Source organism: Carassius gibelio, chromosome A14 (assembly GCF_023724105.1).
Source record: "Carassius gibelio isolate Cgi1373 ecotype wild population from Czech Republic chromosome A14, carGib1.2-hapl.c, whole genome shotgun sequence".
Taxonomy (NCBI): domain Eukaryota; kingdom Metazoa; phylum Chordata; class Actinopteri; order Cypriniformes; family Cyprinidae; genus Carassius; species Carassius gibelio.
This window is the reverse complement of record NC_068384.1, coordinates 15,995,427-16,017,916: the sequence shown is the minus strand read 5'-3', so window position 1 is coordinate 16,017,916 and position 22,490 is coordinate 15,995,427. Positions and strand designations below refer to the sequence as shown.

The window sequence follows — 22,490 nt, the reverse complement described above, 5'->3', positions numbered from 1 at the left end:
CACTGATTTATGCGATCTGAAGAGTTAAAACAGCTAACAGAGCTAGCGATTACTCTCCTCTTATTTATTCGCGTCGGCTATGACATCAGTGCAATATCATTAATAAACTATATATTTACAATTGTAAAGCTGTCCATCATCTCACGTGAACCACGTGACCAAAAGGATGTCCTTCTGCAATGAAGCTGTCTGTGTCATTTCAGTCTGTGTCATTGATAAAATATATGAAAGACAAAAGTAAAAAAAATATTTGATTCCAGCTTGTTAAATGTGAATATGTTCTAGTGTCTTCTCTCCTCTGTGACAGTCAACTGAATATCTTTGAGTTGTTAACAGAACGAGACATTTGAGGACCATTCCTGGGATTTTGGGGAAAGACTGATCCACATTTTTCTGACATATTATAGACCAAACAACTAACCGATTAATTGAGAAAAATATTCAACAGATTAATCAACTATGAAAATAATCCCAAATCCATAATCATTACGTACAAGTGCATTGCATTGGAACCCCTGGATATAAGCCTCCCTCTCTATTCTTCTTAAAAAAATGTTCTGTTTTGTCATTTAGTAAACTTTACCGTGACCACGATGTGGTCACCCAGAATTTATAGTTTACCCACCTCTTTTTTTACCACTACACCTCTGGTTGCGGATGGAGAAACTTAACACAAGAGCTAACACAAATTCTATAACATGTCGAATAAAACGTAATCATGTTTTAAAGGAGAGTGGCATGATGAAGTGGTGGAAATTACAGATGACAGGCACAGAACAGTAACAAAACTTCGAGACATTTACAGTTACACAGGTGTAGTAGTGTGCAAACTCTACTGCATGGGAATGTTTAGAAAACATCAAAACTCAGAAATAACATGTTTTTGAAAATATTTTTTTTAATGTATGTTTTATTTTATATCATATTATAAGCCTAAAATTGACCTCAAAAAGGGAACACTGAAAAAAAAAAACTAACTACTTTGCGTTTGGCATTCCGTTTTTATGATTATGATTTATGATTTATGATTCTACGATCCAGACTGTGTTTCCACATCCCGGAAATTATTAGAGCGGTATGTCTCAGAATAGTCAGTGCAATTTGGGAAAGAAATCAGTAAAATCTTTATGTGGATGTGTATAAATATGCAAATGTAATCACCTTTGTAATCATTAAAAATTTCATAAGTAACTGTAATTTAATTACTATTTTTTTCGTAGTAACTGTAACTAATTACAGTTACAATAATTTTGTAATTAAATTACGTAACGCCGTTACATGTAACTACTTACTCTCCAACACTGGTCGTCATTTACTTCTGACATCTGAGCCGCTGAAGACGCAGTGGATTACATCTGTTTCTGAAGAGAATGCGCCTCCGATCTACCTAAATGTGTCTATCTTTGCTCAAATCATTCATGATCCAGCTTCGCCAACAGAAAAGGTGATTATAAGGTTTTTTAATGAATCTTTGCAAATCACCTTTCCTAATAATATGCTAATTAGCAAGTTTTACAATGACAATGGCTAAAGTATACCATCTCCCTGAGACCGTCTCGGAAGAGAGGGGTGGGGTCAGGAGAGCTCATTAACATTTAAAGTAAAATGCTACAAAACGGCTTGCTGTGAAAATAGCTATTTGTCACAGGATAAAAAAGGTGTTTTTACACCTCAATTTAAAATTTTAACAAACCCATGTTACAGACTTTGGCAAAAGAAAATTGGCATCCGATGACCCCTTTAATGTCTTAAAAAAAAAAAAACCTTCTGACCCCTAAACTTTACATTTATTTATTTATTTTACTTGATTATTTGAATTATGCATTAAACAAAACCATAACTGTAAAAACATTATATTGCTATTTGCCTTAAAAGGAAACACTTAAGTGCTTTTAAAAATGTGTATTCATCAAAATTGCAAATTAGTCTATTTGTGAAAATACTATTTATTTTCCTTTTTCCTTTACCATGGTTGATCACAAAGTGATTAATGATTCCTTCTGTAGAGTCTTCTGTCATTCAACCCTGGGAACCTGAATTCATTTCAGTGGCGGACAGCATGAGACAGCAGATCCTCTGTGTTTCTGATTAAAGCCTGAGCCTTTTGTGATCGCCCATGTGTCCTTTGAGAGAGGCCCCTCCCCCCACCCAGCGATAACCCCCTTCCCCCTCTCTCCGTCCCTCTCACACCCCCTCGCCACATTAACAGCTACCACCATGATGATACACACTCATCGTTTGCCTTGAGATGGAAGTGACGTTAGATTCAGGACGATTTTAATGCGAGATGTGATGCTTTTAAATTAATGAAAAAAACTGGAATCTTCTTCCCCACAACCCAGTTGTGCTTATTTCACATTGGAATGACAGTGTTTAGCCTATTTCCTTTAATTATTAATTAGCAGAATGTAGGAAAGAATTTGTGGAAGCTGAAGCTGAGCATCGGAAAGAGAGAAAATATGGTTTGTGGACACACTAGGTACAACAGGGATGCGTTACCATAACAACCTTTTTCCGAAAGGCCCGCCCACTAGACTGTGTCAGTGGGCATTACTTGGTGTGAGCAAGTGTTGTAAGGACCCCCTTCCCAAAAAAAAAAAAAAAAAAACACTGTGCAAGCTCAGCCCCAATGTGATTGGTCACACCTCCCTTCTCTTTGTGTGGACCAGAGCATGCTGGGTAAGACCCTGGAGTGAATGCTCATTTGTCTGTGGAAAGCTCTCGGAAGGATCCCAAAGTCTGCTTGGATTTTATGAGCTGGAGCCGCACGGAATAAACCAAGGTAGAGCTTGATCTTCTCTCTTTCATTGCAGCCGAGGCGGTTTCTGCTGCACATTCGTCTGCACGCCGTAATTATGCTGCGTGCCGTGGCGTTGTCAGAATGAATCACAAAAGAGGGGGTGGGGTTGATCAGGAGGTGTTTGGACAAAGAGCCCAAGCTGTGGGGCGAATGTTTACTACGGCAGCGTCAGGCGTGAGCGCGTCTTCTGCGTACTTCCTCCTCCATTATCCATCAGCGAAAACACCTCCAGAGCAAAACGCATTCATGTTCAAGGATGGTTGTCTCTCAATCATCCTCTTTTTCTCTCTGTGTCACGTCATGCTTCATTTTTTGGCTCGCTTGTGTTTTATTAAGCCTGTCTGTGACGTGCTGATCTCACCAGGGCTGTGATGCAGCTGTTGGAGGCGGGATCAGATAAAGACAGACTATGTTTTTAAACCCTCAGCACTTGTGCCTGTGTCAGACCCCACCACCCCACCCACATCAGACGAGCCCCCCATGCCGGGCCTACTGTTAGACGGGGGGTGGGGGGGTGAACAAATGGAGCAGGATGCTCTGACAATGTCTGCCATTCTCTTCCTCTCTCTCTGTTGGGGGTTAAAGCTGACAGCAACATCACATGTTTTCAGTTTTGCTTCTGATAATGCAGCTCTTTGTTGCGTGTGAGGTCACTTCCTGTTTTCCTAGCTATCTGTGAAAGTTTTCACGGTTCGGTTGAACAGCTTTTTCACCCAGAATGTCTGAAAGTTTAATGCAAAATATCTGTTTTGAGCTTTTAAGTCTTCCCTTACTGTGCAGTGATGATACTTTGATATTGATATATACATGATGTATTGTACATCAAAGAATGCTTTTTTGGTAAGAGTTGTGTTTCCCTGTACATTTTATACAAAAGTAAAACCACATTTTAATGTAAAAAGCTTTCAGAACATTTTTGTTTGCCTAATTAAAATGCAAACTAATGACAAACTTACCCTTGTTTTATTGTGATGAAAAAATGTATTACCATGATATATTTTTTTTAAATGTGCTATATGAGGGATAATATGATCATTAGTTTTGGTGTAGTCAAATTCAGAAGCAAATGTGTGGCAAATGTATTTGTTGTTTGCCTTGTGCAACAGTCAGTTACACACATCAGCAGTCATTATGCAAAAATATCTGACCGCAGAGTGCTTCCGCTGACCAATCAGAATCAAGTATTCTATTCGAAGTACAAAAACTGATATTTGTTGGTAGTTCTATTTATTTATTTATTTCAGTAGTTTCCTCCCCTCAAACTTCTCTTATTTAAATAAGAGTAAAGTAATTCTGGTTGCTAGTCTTTAAGTCCGAACACACCATGACAGTTTGATGCAGATTTTTCAGTTTCAGGACTCATTGTAATGCATAGCGCTGGTCGCATCCTGCCGTTGAATCCTATCACCACCATCACAACATGCATGGACCATCAGAGAGATCAAAGCTCACTTAGGAAACAGAGAGCAGTTCCTCCCCCTTGTCCTCTTTGACTACAGCTATTGTGTAATGAAACCATTTTTTTCTGGAATAAGCTTGATCTGAAAACAGCGTTTATGCCAAAGTACACTTGTGTGGTGAGGAAAAACGCAATGATCGTTTGGAGATTTGGATCATTCTTGCCTTTTTCTTAGATTCTTGATGGGAGCTTTATTTGTACAAGTGCCTCACTAGAGCTTTTGTTTTTATTTTAAACATGGTGTATGTGCAAGCATTGTTTTCTCTATTACCTTTCAGCAAATCGAAAAAAGTATGTCATCTAATTGTTCCTGATCTATCCTGATAGGATTTATGTGTCCCCTGCACTTTTTCAGATGTTTTTCTAAACCGGTGCAGATAAGATTTGCTTGTTGAGGAGTTCTCTGTGAGATGTAGTGATGAACTGTGAGAAATTGGTCTGACCGCTGGAGAAGTGATGTTTGGGCTGCAGTGTGTTTACTGTACAGTGTCTGTGGTCACGAGTGACTGGGCCGCAGAACCATAGTCCCTGTCGGACGGTTGGAGATCTTTCCTGGAAGGAGAAGGAAAACAGTGATGTCAGTGTCTGTGAGGAGAGGTGGTCTGGTCGTAAAATATCTCTCAGGGGAGACAGAGAGTCCTACTCTGATGAGGGTGAGAAAACGGTATTATATGACTGGAATGTATCCATGATCAGGAAGTTTAAGCTTAGTTAAAGTGGTTGGTTAAGCAACTTTTGCTTAAATAGGTATTTGTTTACCGTAATTCCTCAAATAAAAAACGGGAATGTCAAATAAACGTCGGCCTCTTATAGTGGCCGGGGGTGTGGTCAACACGACAAATAAAGGCCGGGGAAAAATTTGTGCAGCAGAGCAAGATAACGAAAGTACATGCCCACTGCTGGAGCGTTTCTCGTTCTCGAATCAAGAACAGGTTGCATCGGTTTTTGGATCACCAGTACACTGAACCGAGAACCGTTATTCGAGAACCGAGGAGCTGATGATACTGCGCATGTGTGATTCAGCGTGAAGCAGAGCAGACTGACCACTATACTGTCAAAAAGCACCGTCCTTCAGACAAGACATTAAACTGAGGTCCTGACTCTCTGTGGTCATTAAAAATCCCATGGCACTTCTCGTGGAAGCTGAGTGTCCTGGCCAAATTGTCGCCACTGGCCCTTGTCAATCATGGCCTCCTAAGAATCCCCATCCACTTGATTGGCTCTACGACTCTCTCTCCTCTCCACCTGTAGCTGGTGTGTGGTGAGCGCACTGGTGCCGTTGTACTGTGGCTGCTGTCACATCATCCAGGTGGATGCTGCTCACTGTTGGTGGCTGAGGAGAGACCCGATTGTAAAAGCACTTTGGGTGTACAGCAATACACAATAAAGCACTATATAAATGCATCATTCAATTATTTATTTAATAGCACAATAATAAATCTGTGAGTGAAAAACTTTTAACATTAATGCAATAGCTAACATAAATTAACTGAGAAGTTCTGAAATACTTTATTAGAAATAATCAGTAACCTATAAATTTAACTTTAAATATTCTTATATTAACAGTTTAACTGTAAACAGGAATTAACAGATAACGTAGTGTGATTGAACACAAACTACCCATTAACAATAGTTAATGAACTATTGTTAGATTAAGGTTCATGATACCTTATTCTCAAACAATTATGGTATACTTTTTTGTTATAGTTTTTTTATATTATTATTTTATTATGTTATTTTCTTTTTTATTTGAATTTCAGTTTACTTTACTCTTTTTTTTATTTTCTTCAGTTAAGGTTTTAGTTATTTTGTTGTATTGTCATTTTTACTGTATTTTTAATGTTAGTTTGCATAGTGTTTTATTTTAAGTTAAAGTTTATTGTATTTTAAGTAATGAAAATAATTTTAGTTAACTATACTAACCCTGTTACCAATTCAGTTAATCTCACAACAGTGTTGACTTAAAATGTCCTAGACGTAAGGGGCATGTTTGAAGACAATTAGGCTAGTATATTACTGCTTTTAGATGGACAGAAATTCAGATTATTAGGCAGAATGTATTATTCATGGAAATCTCATTAAATTCCTGCTACGTTCCTCAAAACTGAGAACATTTCAAAGATGTAATGCAACTAACCCAGCAAACCTTGACAGTTTGATTTGATTAGTCCTTGCTCGTAGCAAGACTTTGTTTTCAGGTAAATTAAGCCAGTTTCAGTCAGCTATTGGCATGTTTGTGCGCTGTATGCAGTCTGTGAATTGTCAGGTTATTCACTAGTCCGTCTTTAGACTCTTGGTTTGCACTTAATTGTATGTATGTTTGTGCTGGGATTGCCTTTGAACCGAAACTTGCTATAATTGTTTAGTGTCCTGTTAATCTCGTGTTACTTGTACACCTGGGTTTTTTGAGCAGGTTTGACAACCTCCTGGACATTGTTCAAGTAATGTCACCAGGCCAGACTGTAAATAGGGCACCTATGCATATCTATAGTTCATGTCTCCACTAGAAGAAGCATGTTTATCTACGATCAGATTCCTGCATCTACCATCCCTGATAACCTGCATCCAACAGATCTTAGGTCAATGTTTCATCTTTATCAGTCTGACACCCCTGAGTGTGTCTCATTATTGCTTTCCACCTACACATGGACACTAGTTCACTTTGTGCACTCCTCACGTATGTTTTGTCTTAATCAGCTTACCCTTGTTCAACACCAGCCAGGAAGGTGCATTATCAGTATGTTTCTGTCCTCGCTTTGCACACCTGTTAAGCCCGATTTAGATCCTAAGAGACAGGCATCCATGCTGAGCTACTTACCCAGAGCCAATGCCTGCTGGCTGGGTGTGTTGCCTCTTCTGGGTGTCTCTTCCAAGGCCTGTACTGGAGAGTCTAGCACCAGATGTTCTGTGCTATTTTTGGTAGAGGTCTTTGAGTAGTACAGAAATTGGGTCGGTCTAAAGAGCAAGTGTTATGTCTGTAGTTAAGGATGATAGAGTTGTGTCAGGGGTAGAGATTTAATTGTAGCAGGCTAAAGGTGAGATCTGTAACTTCTGCTGCAGCGCTTCTCAAAAACAGAGACTGATGATTAAAATGTTGTTTTTGTCGGACTGCCATTTATTAATTTTTTTCCAAGGTGCAGTTTTGGGATTGTATTGCAGGGGTCAACTAATAAGGGTTTTTCAAATGTCAATGCTGATATTTGTGATTAATATAATGCTGATGAATTTGACAAAATAAAGACAGCAAATGAGATTTATAGAACAATTGTTGAAATGAATTAAATGCTTATTCTACATAATATGAACTTAAAACTTACTGAAACGATTATCTAGGGATGAACTATATATTGCAACTATATTGGTATTAGTGGGCTTTCACACTAGCACTTTTGGTTTGACATCATTTGATATCAGAGTTCAGTTAGTTTGGCTGTTTTCTGAACTTGGGTGCACACCAGCGAACTATATTCGAGTCTACCTTAAAGGGGTTGTCTGGGGTATGGTTAATGCGAACTCTGGTACGGTTCGCTTCTGATCTGAATGCAATCATACTAAATTACATAAGCGACCCGCTATTAATGACATATGAATTGGTCAAATTGTGTATTTTTGTGTATATGCAATCACTTTGCTGAAAAGTGTGACTGACAAGCTGCAGCAGAGCAGTGTTGTTTTAAGTGCAGATGTCGTCACTGATTTTTTTTTTCATTCATTTTGCCGTCTTCTGCATAGTTTTTACCAAGTAACAGGGTAAACAGCTGTCACTCTGATGATGCAAATGTATTGTGGTTCAGAAAAAAAAAAAACACAGTAAGGTGGGAGAGGGGAGCAATCAAACCATGTGTGAAAGCCCCCCAAGTGACCTTTTTATTCACTGTCATATCCGTTGACATAGGATATTTGATTAGGCATGGGATACATAATTTTTTGCATATTTTTACATTTAGATTACATTTTGATTAGATTAGATTACATTTACATTACATTCTGATTACATTTAGATTACATTTTTACCTAGTGTTATTTGCCATCACCAGGCACTTAATTAAAGTTAATCTTTAAAAACACTAATATTTCTAAAACATTGTTAAATGAAATATTTAGCAAATCTCACTTGTAGCATTAAAAACTGTTGATCTAATTATTAGCGTGTTTTAATTTACTTTTTAAGCACATTTGAATAAAAGCCATTTATTATTTGCATTTTATTTGCAGGTGATGTGTCTCCCATCAGCATGTCTCCCATCAGCCAATCCCAGTTCATCCCACTGGGGGAAATCCTGTGCCTGGCTATATCTGCCATGAACTCCGCCCGTAAGACTGTCACACAGGAGACTCTCATCGAGCACCTAGCAACATGCTTCCCAGGTAATGTCTTTCAATGATTATGCAGAAAATCAGTGCTGTAAATGCGCTTAAATGCCTTCAAAGTAATGTCACGATACAACAGATCATGTGATTATGATGTCACAGTTTCATTTCAGTTTGCATTTGCATCATCCCCCTGTCCGCATTCATCAATATGGTTAATGATTTGATTTGCTATTACGTTCAGCTGTGTCACCTCGGTGGCCTGTGTATTTAAGTTCCTGTGTTTCAGTTGTTGTCCAGGCTTGTCTATGTTACTTCAGTGCTGCGTCTATACGTCTTTTTTCTAGTAACACCAATTGTAACCATCTACGCAGCCATTTGCACACGATAATAGGCATATCCTGGAACATCTGGGTAAAGTCTCTATTTAGAGCTTTATTAAGCATGGCGTTTAAAGTTTAACATCCGTTGTTATATGCTATTTTGTGGAAACAAAGCATAAGATAATGGTGTTTTGCTGAAATTAGTGGTTGGAGTATGAGGGAAGATGTGTTTTAGTGTTTTCTCAGAGGATGTGGTTGTAACAAAATATTATCAGTACACACATACATAGTGAATGAATATAGACTTAAAGTGTGAGGCAAACACAAGTATAAAGTATTATTTTTTTTATATTTTTTGAAATGCTGATTTAAGGTGTTTTTTGAATATAATAATGTATCATTAATTCAAGTATAAATTGTGCAAATGCACACTATGGCTCGTTAATATATATCTAAAGTTCCTGGTTTCTGACTAGGTATTTTCTCTACAATAGATTAAAACGATTTTGAATTTATTCACCTGAATTGAATCAAACTATTTGCATTTTTTCTGCTGATGTTTAAATGAAACATACAAGAAACAAGGAAAGATTATGAAGTTAGTATTCCGTAAATTTGATGGCTGAAGAAATCATTGTAAGATTCAAGATTATTGGTTAATTTAACATGTCTAGAAAAATCATGGCGATATGTTGTGGTTTATTCAAAATAAACCAAATTACCAAATTTTATTGGAACAGCCCTAATTATTTCATTACTTATCAGTCATGTTTTTTGTGCCAAACAGGTTTGTCTCTGTAATGTGATGTTGGATATATCATGTGAGAGTGAGCTAAAGAGATGAAGCAGATGCTGAGTCATAGTGATCCCTGTGTCTCTTATGTTGTGAGGCTATGAGATTGTTATAGAATCAAGACCTTATCCCCAATACACAAATCTGTGCGTTTGCATACCTGGTGCTAAGAAATTTCTTCTTAACCGTTTTTTTCTTTCTTATTTTTTAACTTAAGAAAAAAAGTTAATATTTAGCATTCCCAAAAATTAATCTTAAGAGTGTTCTTATCTTTTTTTTCTTAAGATTGTTTTCGAGAAAAAACTTTAAAATTCATAATTCTTGTAAATAATCTTCTTAAAAATCATAGTAAATAGCTTAAATTTTGGACAACCCCAGACAGTAAGAATGATTAAATTAATTTATTGGGTTATTTCAAAGTAATTGATATATTTAAGTGATGTTTTATGAACAAGTTTCGGGAGGAGCACGCACAGATAATTAACGCAGCCAATTCATCATCAGTAATCACATCCATCTATCCAATCAGCGCAAGAGAGAACCCATATAAATAATCAAAGCAGTACTACCTTTGTTATTTTAGTCTTTCAGCATCCCTCCAAGACCCCGACTCCTCACTTCAGCCCATTCCTAACCCAGCACAGGGAAGAACACTAAATGCCGAGCTCGGACCCCTCTCCCCGGACAGCACACCAAATACGCATAACCCTTTACTCAGTTTATTATATGTTAGTGGGAACTCGTGAAACATTAGAACAATGCTAGCTACATATAAAAAATAGTAGCACTATTAATAGGGATGTCCTGAAATAACAGCGAAGACTGATAGTGTAAACAATAGGGTCTTTTGCACCGCTTTAGTTCCAGAACTAAATGTACTAAAGTACTGGGAAGATTTTGCACAAACTGTTTCCCAGTACCATTTAAAGGGTTTGATTCGCACCGACTGCGTGAACTAGGACGTGATGTAAGCCGGTCGACAGCGATGTCATTTGTGTGCGACGTTCAACAACGTTAACAAAGAAGAAAAACGTTAACAACAGGAGGATAGAGGACGCTGTGATGGGAACTTTGTTGTGTCTCGTGTGTTTCACAATAATGGACATGGAATCGACGTTTACTTAAAGCGATTGAAATAACAGAAAGGAGTATTAAGAATCTCCAAAGACAACTGACAGTGCTACGTTTGATACAAGTCTATCAAGAAAATAGTGTAAATGCTTAATATGATTATTAGGGTAATCTGCAGGAAGCGCAAAAAGATAATAAAGTAAAATAAAAATAAAGAATTGTACTTAACATATCTACGAACTACTTGTTATTTATCTTAAGAAATTATTTCTTAAGAAGATTTTCGTGAATCCAGCCCCTGGATGGTAACCTCTCCACTTGGATCATAATACCAGCATTAAGAAGGCAGGTCAGCATCTGTGTTTTTGTGAATACGGTACCTGAGTTGGTTTGGGTTGATTAGGTTTGTAAGGTTACTCTGAACTGTTGTAAGTCATTTTAGATAAATTATCTGCCAAAAAACACATGTACATGTATTTATGCATTCCAGAGTGTCTTAATAAAAGTCATATGGGGATTGTCTGTTTCTGTTTGTTGGATAAAAGTCTTTTGGAGAGAGACTCCTATTGGGCACATTGACTGTAAAAATAAAGGATACAGGCATCATTGAAATGTAATGTTATTCCACAGAGCACATTTTCATGTGACTTGTGTAGCAGTTCATCTTACTGCAAGTATTGTTTTATAGAAAATCCCAACCTCCCACAGGTGTTTTTTTGTTTGTTTTTTTGGAAAATGCTGCCAAGGATGTTGCATGGATCCTGTAAAAATAATTCTATATTTTGGTAAGGCACACAGCATCACATTATTATTGCTTGGTTCCTCCAGTTGAGGACAGAGTGTGTTTGTTTGGAGAGAAAAAACACCCTTTTTCTGACATCTGAAAGTAAAACATTGAGATTGAATCTTCTGCAACAGAGGCTCAGAGAATTCTTCTGACGTTCTTTCTGTGACCTGAATTTTTTTTTAAAGTTGTTTAGTTAAGATAAAGTTATCCATTTTTGTAGGAGCACTTCATTATAGAAATGAAAAATGGTCAGTGGTTAGTTAATGGAGATTCTAGGATTTGACTAGGGTACCCTTATGAAACAAAAATATATTGCAGTATATTGGAAAATATCATGTAATATATTAGGCAAATATTCTTATATATATTTATTTTTTCCAATATATTGCAATATATTGAAAGCGGCAATCATTTGTATATTTTGCAATATATTATATAATATATGTATCATCAATATATTATTAAATGTATTCAAATATATAATATATTAGAAAATAAAAAGGGAAAATAATATATTACAATATATCACAATATATTTTAAGAAATATATTGGTAAATATATTTTCCTTTCGTAAGCGTAGACTCTGCCACATTGATTGGATGCTGCTAGTGATGAATTATTATTTTATAAAACTCTCTGAACTGGTTCCCAGTATTGGGTTAGGAAGAATGGATATTTTTCTGTGTTGATTGCACCTTTTAAAATGTCTGCTGTTAAAATGTTAATGCAGAAAGATGTCTGCTGGTTAGAGCGGTGGTGTTCATTGGAGGCCCAGGTTCAAGACCAGCCAGGGTAATGTTCTCATTCCATTTAATACTTACACTTGTCTTATTTCATATTCTTGGAAACTATTTACTAATGCTAAAAGAAAAGAAGGAATAGGTGAGTCCAGCCTTGCGAACACATTCAGCAGTCATTTAAATGTAAGACACCTGTCAAAAATATCTTGTTGAAGAACTTCTTAACTCAACAGCTGTAGATCTTTAGAACCAAAGTGAATTTCTGCAGTAAGTGAAAGTCTGTTGTTTTCGATTGGATTAGACAGTCATTTATGTCAGTGTGTGTGTGTGTGTGTGTGTGTGTGTGTATGTGTGCATGTGTGTGTGTTGGTGAGTGAGAGAGTGTTTGTAAATTTGAATTAGGATTGCACCTCATTGACAGGGAAACTAAGCAGCAAATATGATGTAATTAAAGGCAACCATTCTCCACCTCAGCATCTACATATAGCAGTGCTCTGGACTACAAATGTCGAACCGATACAGCAATCAAACAACTTATTAACTCCATATTTTGACATGTTGAAGCTTCTGTACAGTTTGAAAAGAGTTCAGGATTGGACAAAAAAATGCTCACAGACTTTGTGTTTCCCTTTAGAACTGTGACGTCACAAATGCACTCACTAAGCTGTCATCACAAATATCTCTATTTGGGCTACAGAGGTTTAGAGCGCAGATAGAGACATATATTGTAGACCCCCGAAATGTGGATGTTTGAATGGGGTGTTGCCTGCTGCATTTTAGCTGCAGTTGGGGGGAGGGGGGTGTATTGCGTCACACTAGGCTGGCTTTAAGAACTAAAGCCTGATGTAAACATGATGTAACGGGGAGAAATGCCAGCAGAGGAGCAAAGCTGTTAAACCAGTCAACCAGGCAGAGAGGGCAGCCACCAATGTGCCATGTTTATATGCTGTATTAAACATACACATACATATAGTATGAAACAGGACAGAATGCGAATGTGGGAATTTTATGAAATGCAATATGAAATGCTTTTAGGCTCTTAGCTTATATGCAGATATTAACACTCTGATGTGTCATGGATGACATGAAATAGAGCTGAAGATCTTTGCCCGAACCCGACGGGACCTGACGGTTTTTCAAATGATAACTAAATATTCATTGAGTCTTAAATGCATAATGTGGACAGAGTATTTACGCTAATGTTGGCATTATTCTTTTATAAAATATCATCTGCTCGTGCGAAGCAAATCCGGCAGAGCTTTTATCTTAATTTCTTTATTGCCAAATTTATCTTAATTTAATTTGTAAAAAATGACTCATTTTATTGGTGCGTTGGTTTATTTATATGCTAAATGAGTCTATGTCTAGAATGCTGAGATGTTACGATGTCATAGAGGACTTATTTTATTTCTTTATTCCAACTTCCAAGTGGTCTAGTCTACGTTAGTTATGAATAAATTATGTTAAAACATGTATAAATGACTCATTATTGACAAAAGGCAAAAGAGTTGTGTGCATGTGCACATTTAAATAATGTCAGGCTGTAAACGGGTTCGGGCTTTTAAAAAGCTGTCAATCAAAATGTACTTGTCGGGCTCGGGGCCGAAACCTGTCGGGCTCAGGTCCTAACTTTTAAGGCCCGATTACAGCTCTAACATGAAAGTCAACCAATGAATAATGCACAGTAAATGTTGTTATAAATGGAAAAATTGTAAGTTCTTGTTTTAAAAAGTTACAACGTAAATTTTTAAATCCCATTTTATCATTGGTCATCGTGTAAAAGTGTATCATATTAAGATTGTTGTATCAGCATAATATGGGAGTTGTTGATGTCAAGATTTCATTTGATGCATTGGGCCTGATTGTCTTCTGTCTCTTTTTCTATAGGTGTCCCCACTCCAAGTATGGAGATTCTGCGGCACACGCTCAACATGCTGGTCCGAGAGCGGAAGATTTACCCAACCCCAGAGGGTTATTTCATTGTTACCCAGCAGACATACTTCATCACACCTTCCCTCATTAGGACTAACAGCAAGTGGTACCACCTTGACGAGAGGATACCAGAACGCGTGCAGCAGCAGCAGCCGTGTACCTCTCCTCACTCGAGTACCATGACACCCTCCACTTCTGGATGTGTCCGGGAAAGACCTCACCACAAGAACCACAGTGACTCCTACAACAGCTACCGGGAGGACATCCCTAGTACGCATACCTCAACCTTACAGAGAAGGTCTAAGGAGCATAAAGAGTCTTCTCCTGTGTCTCCGCCCCCTCAGCAGCCATCAGAAAAGAGTAAGAGTACGCTTAGTTTTCCATTTAAAACTGAGACAAACAGTAAACACAAAGATGGAAGCAGCAGCAGTGGGGAGAAGCAGTCTAAGAAGTTTGGCCTTAAGCTTTTCAGGTTGAGCTTCAAGAAGGACAAGACGAAACATCTAGCCACATTTTCAGCCCAGTTCCCACCTGAGGAGTGGCCACTGCGGGATGAGGAGACACCCAGTACTGTTCCTAGAGAGGTAGAGATGGAGATCATCCGTCGGATCAACCCAGATCTCACGGTGGAGAACCTGGCTCGCCACACAGCCGTAATGAAGCGTTTGGAGGAGGAGAAGGCACAGCGGAACAAAGCAAACTCCTCGGCTCACCAGAGTGCCCGCAGCAAGAGGAGCCGCAGCCATCGAAAGACCCAGCAGGGCAAGGCCTCACGTTCCCATAGCAAAACACGTGCTTCCAGGGGGGATCCGTCTGAAGGATCCAATCTGGAAATATCCTATAATCGTGATTACAGATTCTACAGCTCGTCATTGGTACGTTCTCCACGAGAAACCATGATGTCTATGGAGCGGAATAGGGGGAAGTATTTGGTTCACAGCAACCCTAATATTGTGGAGTCTCACTTTACCACTGCTCCAGAGTGGGATGTTTCTGGGGAACTGGCAAAGCGGCGGACAGAAATGCCATTCCCAGAGCCTTCTAGGGCACAGTCACATTCCAAAGTCCACCGAAGTCATAGTCATACACAAGAGAGAAAGTCACGAAATGAGAGGTCGGACAAGGCCAAAGAAAGGTCACGGTCCATGGACAACTCCAAGGGACCACTTGGTGGTCCATACATAGGTGGCCCAGAAGACTTTGAGTGCAGTCCTGATGACAGGAGTAGGTACTACACTGATGATGGTACTTTGAGGGCATCTGCGCAGGCGACCCACTATTCCCGTATCATGCTCTCTGCTGCTAGATTACACCCTGATGTTTGTGTGCCTGATGTTGGAAGAGGATCATCAGAGGATGCTGTGCATTATCGGACACTGGAGAAAAGTAAAAGCAGGGATAGTCTTCCTGCTTACAATGACCTGAAGTCATGCTCTCCCAAAAACCCAGTAGACGACTATTTCCAGTGCACTGCAGCAAATGAAGTGTCTCTCTCTGCCCCACCTTCTCTAGCAAAACCCAGCCATGACTTTAAGGATAGTGTCTGGAAGGGGATCTCCTCGGACCGACTGACCCCTCATCTTACACCACCTCACCCTATAGAATATAAAGAGGAGACAGCAAAGGGACAAAGTAGTATTTCTATAGCATCTACGAGCCAAACCCCCGAGCATCTCCCCAATGGACGATTGTTGCACCAACACAATCCCGACTCAGGTGACTTGGACGAAATGCCCGAGGTTTACAGCCAAGAGACTTTGTTCAAACCTCCAGACTATGTCGAAAGCAGCTTCTCAAGGCCAGGTACGATAGGTAAGTCCCCTCACACCAAGTCGACAGAGGTCCTGGAAACTCAGGAGCATTTTGATAAACCTCTACCACTGACTGTGCCACCATCCTTGGCTCAGGAGCAGGCTTCATGCGCAGAAACCACCTTCGACTATTACAATGTGTCAGATGATGAATCTGAGGAGACTAGTCATAAGAACCGCATGGAGGAGAAAGTTCTAGAAGAAGGAGGGACAATGCAATGGCTACTGGAACGGGAAAAAGAGCGTGATTTGCAGAGGAAGTTTGAGAAGAACCTTACCTTTCTAAGTCCCAAGGAAGGTGAGAGCAACAACAGCCAAAAATCAGTCCATTCTACCCGATTGGACAGTATGGACTCCAGTAGTGTGACTGTGGACAGTGGATTTAATTCCCCACGGTAAGGCACTCAGGGCCACTTTAAGGATTTGTTTCATTTGCTGTGTTGGCAACAGGGTGTGTCTGAAATGAGGGGTATGCTATTCTATGAATACACATACGTTATTATCCTTGTTTTTAACTGTTAACTCGCAGGAACATTTACGGTTTTATAGACATGGCAGTCAGACAATTCTGTAGAGCCTTAGTTTAATCCCAGTTCATGCAAACCTTACATTTTCTTATTTTAAGCAGTAGTAACCACCTCTGTGTATGACATTGAGGCCAGAAACATACTCTATGCAAGTACAAAAACACAGATGCTTGACAAATGTGTGCACACACTGTCCTGTTGTACATACTTATCTTGTATTCTTCCATTACTGTGACAGTAATAAACCTCAGTAGTCTGATAGAGATCGTTAACTTAAAATGTCCGTGCCATTAAACCTAATAGGTTATATTTCAGATAACTAGTTTACAGTTTAACTAACTTTAACTTGCTTAGCAACATTGCTAAAACAGTTGTTCTGCTGTGACAGTAGTTGACTTGAAATATTACCGACCACTTACAGGAGCAAGGAGAATGCATTTTACACATTGCATTAGAAAAAAATGTGTTCTGACACATTTCGCAATGCTGCAGTTTGCTTAGAGTATGTTTGAGGCTAAATATTACTGTACTATGGATCATGTTTTCACTAAAATGGGAGAGGCCTAACATGTGAGAGGTACCAAATCCACCTTAATGTAAGTCAACCACTACCAGTTCTATAACTGCAGGCTTTAAAAAGGTTTACACCATTGTTTTTTTCTTTATGTGAATTTTTGTTTAAATAATATGTATTGTCAGTTTTGTCTAAATGAACGTCATGTTTGTATTTTAAGTGCTGCATTGTTGCATTGTGTGTTCTCATCTAAAATCCATGGGTTAATTGACATGGTTCTTAAAATTATCACAATATACAGTAATAAAAAAAGCACATATCTGTCACTTTATCTATTGATATGTTTGAGGCCTTAATTAAAGAATGAATTGCTTTGAGAACCTGATGCAACTTGTGCAACTTTACATCCTACCGTTATCCTTGTCCTCCCCTTCAATTTGCACCCAGACCCTTTGATCTCGTCTTCCAAATGTCTGAAACCTCTCATACTGCAAACTTCCAGTAGTTGTTTTCATGCTCAGACATTGCACTGCAATAATAGTGGCACAGAAAACATTTTAAATGCAAAAGTGGATGCAACGTCTGTTTTGCAGGCAAAAATCTAACAATAAAAAGGTGCAGTGTCATCCAGAGTGATATAACCAGACTTCTTGAACTGCTGAAAATGATGAAGTGGATTTATATATATATATATATATATATATATATATATATATATATATATATATATATATATATATATATATATATATATATATATATATATGTATATGTTAAGGAAATGTGATTGGATGAAGAAAAGCAAGCACTGTGCTGATACTCAGGTCACCCTGCAAGGCAGAGCGGGTTAGGAATGCTTCACTATGGTGATGGCGACCCTGCTCAGTGCCAAAAGCCTGATGAGACATTTCAAACATTTGAGGAACAAAATATGCCCCCATGAATTTTTTTTTGTGTGTTTTTATTTGTTTGTTTTCCCAAATTAAAGTATGTTGTTTTTCATACAGTGGTTCAGTTGCAGTTTTTACCCTGCGTGTGTGTGTGTGTGTGTTAGTTTTGTGCAATTCCTTTTTGTGTTTTCATTCTCCCTTCTTGCACTTGCACTTTCTCCTCATAGAAAATGGAAATTAAAGATAAAATTGCCTGTTTTCTAAACAGCGGTACGTCAGACGTTTCCTAAATCCTTTTTCTTTTGTAATATATTATTAAAAAAAAAGATTTTAAAAAAGGGCACACCCAGAGTCTTTTTTTTTTTTACATTTATATATATATATATATATATATATATATATATATATATATATATATATATATATATATATATATATATATATATATATATTTTTTTTTATTTATTTTTTTAATAGTTTCTTGGGCCAGTAATAGTTTTTTTTGTTTGTTTATTTGTAAACATATATCAATTTTTTTTAAATGGGTAATAAAATCTAAATCATTATTGCAATAACAAATAACTAAATATCCAGATATATGACATATAGAACATTTTAACATAATTAACTAGGCTGCGCCAATAGCCAACATGTCCCGATCCTGTCCCTCTCTCTCTCCCACTTCGCTTCCTGTCTACATACCGTTCAATCATAATAAAAGCAAAAACAATGAAAATCTTTTCAGATGCTTTTTGATATGACAACCTGCATTCATACAACTCTCATGTAGTTTTTTACATCTTACACTGGACAGGTTTGGGCTTTTTGAGAGTAGAGTAGCATCTGTTGACACTGGGCTTTTAGAATCCACACATAAATCTGGGTATCATCACCCTAAACCTTTATAAATGTTCTGGTCCTTCAGGTTTGTATTCTTCATTTTGTCATAGTCTTAAATGTTAATTTTGCTCCTGTGCTGTCCTTTTTCTTCTCCGTTGTCCTTTATAAACTTTTCTTTTAGTTCCAGATTTGGGAAAAATTCTGAATTTTAAACTGAACAGGCCACATGCCACTGGATGTTGAACTGAAATGACAGGAAGATGAATTGAACACTGATGTCCTTTCATCCAATGCTGTATTGTGTTAAAACAGCACTACAAGAATAACTCAATGCATTGTTTTTCTGACAAATGTATGTTTGGCTTCATTAAAATTTTATTCCATTTTAATTCTGCTTCTTTATAATCAAATTTAAATTCAATGTCCTGTTTGCCAATTTGATTCAAATTCAAAAGATGATTTGGAAATTAAACTGCATACTCAGTTCTGTTCCTAATGGTGCATAACCCTGATCAGTGTTAATAACAAAACTGTGATTATTCTTAACCTTGACTAACTTGATCTTTGTTCATTTTTCAGCCTGTTACTAATGAATTTTCCGTTTCTGCTTTCTTCATAACACTTTCATTCTCTTTCCCTTTCTTTCCCTCTGTATTGCTTCAGCACACGGGAAAGCCTTGCTTCGAACACCTCGAGTAATGTGGAAAATAGCAGGCGCCAGAATATGGCTTTGAGTCCAGGACACATTGGCACCAAAAGACCCCCGCCACCCTACCAGCCCCCCAGCTTCCGTACCAATCGCGAGCCGCCCGCCAACCGCACGGAGAAACAGGCCTCCATCACCAGCGTGTAGTGATGGGGACCGTCGTTAAAGCCAACTTCACCAGGACTGTTACGATCTTACAGAGCTCGTGTGACGCCTGTTCCTGCTGTTTTCAAAACTAGATGTTTCAAAAAAACACTTCATCATGATTCACCGGAGGTATCTTTTACTTTTTTTTTTTTTGATATTTGTAACAAATATTGCTGCAGACAAACAAGTCACTTCATTAGGACTAAATTTACGCAGATCTGCGATGTTTTGGGATAAAATCCTCGATCAGACTCATTTGTAGGTGTCCTTTATAGCTTCATGTATCCACTACGGGTCTTCACTGTCTTCTGATCCAAACTTGGCTGCGTTGCCTTTGCCTATTCATTCATCGCTGTGTCTTGTGTTTCATTCTGTACGCTCAGGTCCCTCTGAACTCTACTGACTTAAGTGTCTCACATTTGAAGGCCACAATAATCTCCCTGGAAATCTGAACAAGCTCATCTGTTTCTGCTGGAATCCTTTTACCACATCCTTGTGTGTTGTCCGCCGCATTTTTCTGGGACGTTTATGTAGAATCTTAACAAAACTTACCACCATTATGGCATTATGTTTAAAAAAAAATACCAATTTAAAAATTACTGGTGCTTTCTCATTGAATGGACCGCTATTCTTTAAAAAAAAAAAAAAAAAAGTTGGAACCCTTTTTTTTTCTTCAGATTGATCAGGTGCTCAACTACTAGACAAAACAGAATACACACATTGCTACCTCCACTTTTTGTACAGTTGTAAAGGGAGACATGAGAGACGTCCACCCCACATTAGGCCCGCTGTATTAGACAAATCACTTTCAGCTTGCAAACTGTGAATGTACTGCTAGTGCTTTTCAATCACTGCTCCATCATCAAGCGTCAATAACCTACTGTTGTCATACTAATAGAGTCGAATCTCACTGTAACAGAGAGGAAACTTGTGTGGAGTTTGGAATCATATAGGACCCATATAGAGTGGATAATAGAACGTCATATCTCTGATATGTCCAGCCATGTTCAATTATTTATTGTCATTATGGTTATTATTATGATTACAAATAGTTATTTTTTATTTATTTATTTATTTTTCAGTTCTATAAGGACACAAATTCATGGTATGAATTAGAACAGTATTTCACTGATTCTTGAAATATGGGGCAAAACATTTAATTTTATTTTATAAATGTGTGTGTGTGTATGCTGTTATTTCCAACTTTTTGTTCATCAAAGAATCCTGAAAAAAGTCACATTTTCTATAATGCATTGTTTTTAACAGTGCGTAATGGCTTTTGAAATAAATTTAAATAAAAAAAATGTTTTTTTAAATAGTAATAATATTTCACAATTTGGTATATAACATTAAGGTTTACATTTACATATACATAATCTGCCACATCCATCATAAATATTGCAATATAATCTTTACATAATTTCCTATTAGAATATTGAAGTCCTATTACTATTAGCAAGCTTTTAATAAAAACTAAGTGGCTACCACAATTAATACTTATATGGTTATGATATTGTTATTTTATTCATTCTTTTAAGTTGAATGCTAAATTTGTCAGTATTTATGAAAATTACTTGACGGTACTCTTGGCATTTTTTATAAATATTGACAAATCTAGCAAACTCTGTCACATGACAGTACACATTTTGTATCTGACAGTGTTGTCCTGTCCTATATAAGTGATTTATGAATAGCAACCATGCCAGAAAAGGTGCAAGTTTATACAAAATAATTATTTGATGCATAAACTTTTGTTCTTTGCTGTTTTGCCCCATTATTTAAGTATCAATCAAGTTTTTGAATAAGTTATTAAATTATAAGTCTGAAAGAATAGCTATTTCTTTTGTAAAACAATGTTCACTGCTCCGTTTAGTGAACATCTGTCATATTCATCTGAGTACGAGTCCCCTCGTGAGTTCTAGAGGACTGTAAAATGTCACGCTTTCCAATAAATGGATAAACTGCAGTCAGGACTACCTTGTTATACCATTTTTGCACTAATGCCTGTTCTCTGGTGACTGTAATAAGAAAAAGAAGAAAAAAAAATCATCCGAATGGATGTTCTGTTTATAATGAACATATTTCATATGAAATACTGATAGTCCATGAAATGTCTTCCCTAAACATGAAGGATTTCTTATGGTTCTCAATAACATTGTTCCTTATTGTGACATTATGTCATTCTGTAAGAGATGGCCTATCTGTCAAGCTGAGTATAAAACCTACCAGGGGGATTTTTGGTAGAGTCTATGATATTTAAAAAAAGAAATTCCCCGTTTGTGTAGTTGTGCTGTTTAATGTTTTAGTGTACTTAATCCCTTCCTTGGGGATTGTGTAACTTTTTAAGACAATAAAATAACATGACATGTTTAATTTAACTGTGTGATCTCTGTTAAGGTCGGATTTCACGGTAAGTTTGAAGAGTAATATCCACATTGAGGTAAACTACCGTGAAGAACCACTAGAGGGCGCGCCACAAACTCTTCAAAGCATTGACCTCGAATGAAAAGCGTTTTACTTTTCATTAAGACATTATTTAGCAGTAAACAAACGTTTAATAATTTTACATACTATATCATTTTCTTTTCAATGATTTTTGCTTAATTTCTTTTTAATCTAAAATACCAAGACCACCCAAGCATGACAAATGAATTTCTACTTTTAACATTGGCACAACCAGTGTCAAAACAATTCAGAAACCTCAGAGGTTAACCGTAGCTTCATTTACTGTTGTGGTTGCAATCTTCCTGGGTTTCATGCAGTTTAAAGTGTTTTAAATTGAGACTTGGGAATTATTCTCATTATTGAACTTGCAAAAACGTGACTGTTATTACAGCA

The 22,490-nt window shown here is 37.4% G+C and overlaps 1 protein-coding gene across 4 annotated transcripts in view; it reads left to right on the top strand.

The window, feature by feature from the left end:
* stox2b (storkhead box 2b) overlaps positions 1-22,025 on the top strand; it is a 59,758-nt gene extending 37,733 nt beyond the window's left edge. For 2 of the 4 annotated variants that reach the window (XM_052615426.1, XM_052615427.1), the window contains exons 2-4: positions 8,475-8,627; positions 14,173-16,423; positions 19,463-22,025. In XM_052615426.1, coding sequence (XP_052471386.1) covers positions 8,475-8,627; positions 14,173-16,423; positions 19,463-19,652 — 2,594 coding nt within the window. In that variant the 3' untranslated portion in view covers positions 19,653-22,025. Of the gene's footprint in view, positions 1-2,619; positions 2,783-8,474; positions 8,628-14,172; positions 16,424-19,462 lie in introns of those variants that run through there. The other 2 variants (XR_008186780.1, XM_052615428.1) reach the window with 2 other exon arrangements.
* Positions 22,026-22,490: the final 465 nt, after the last annotated feature.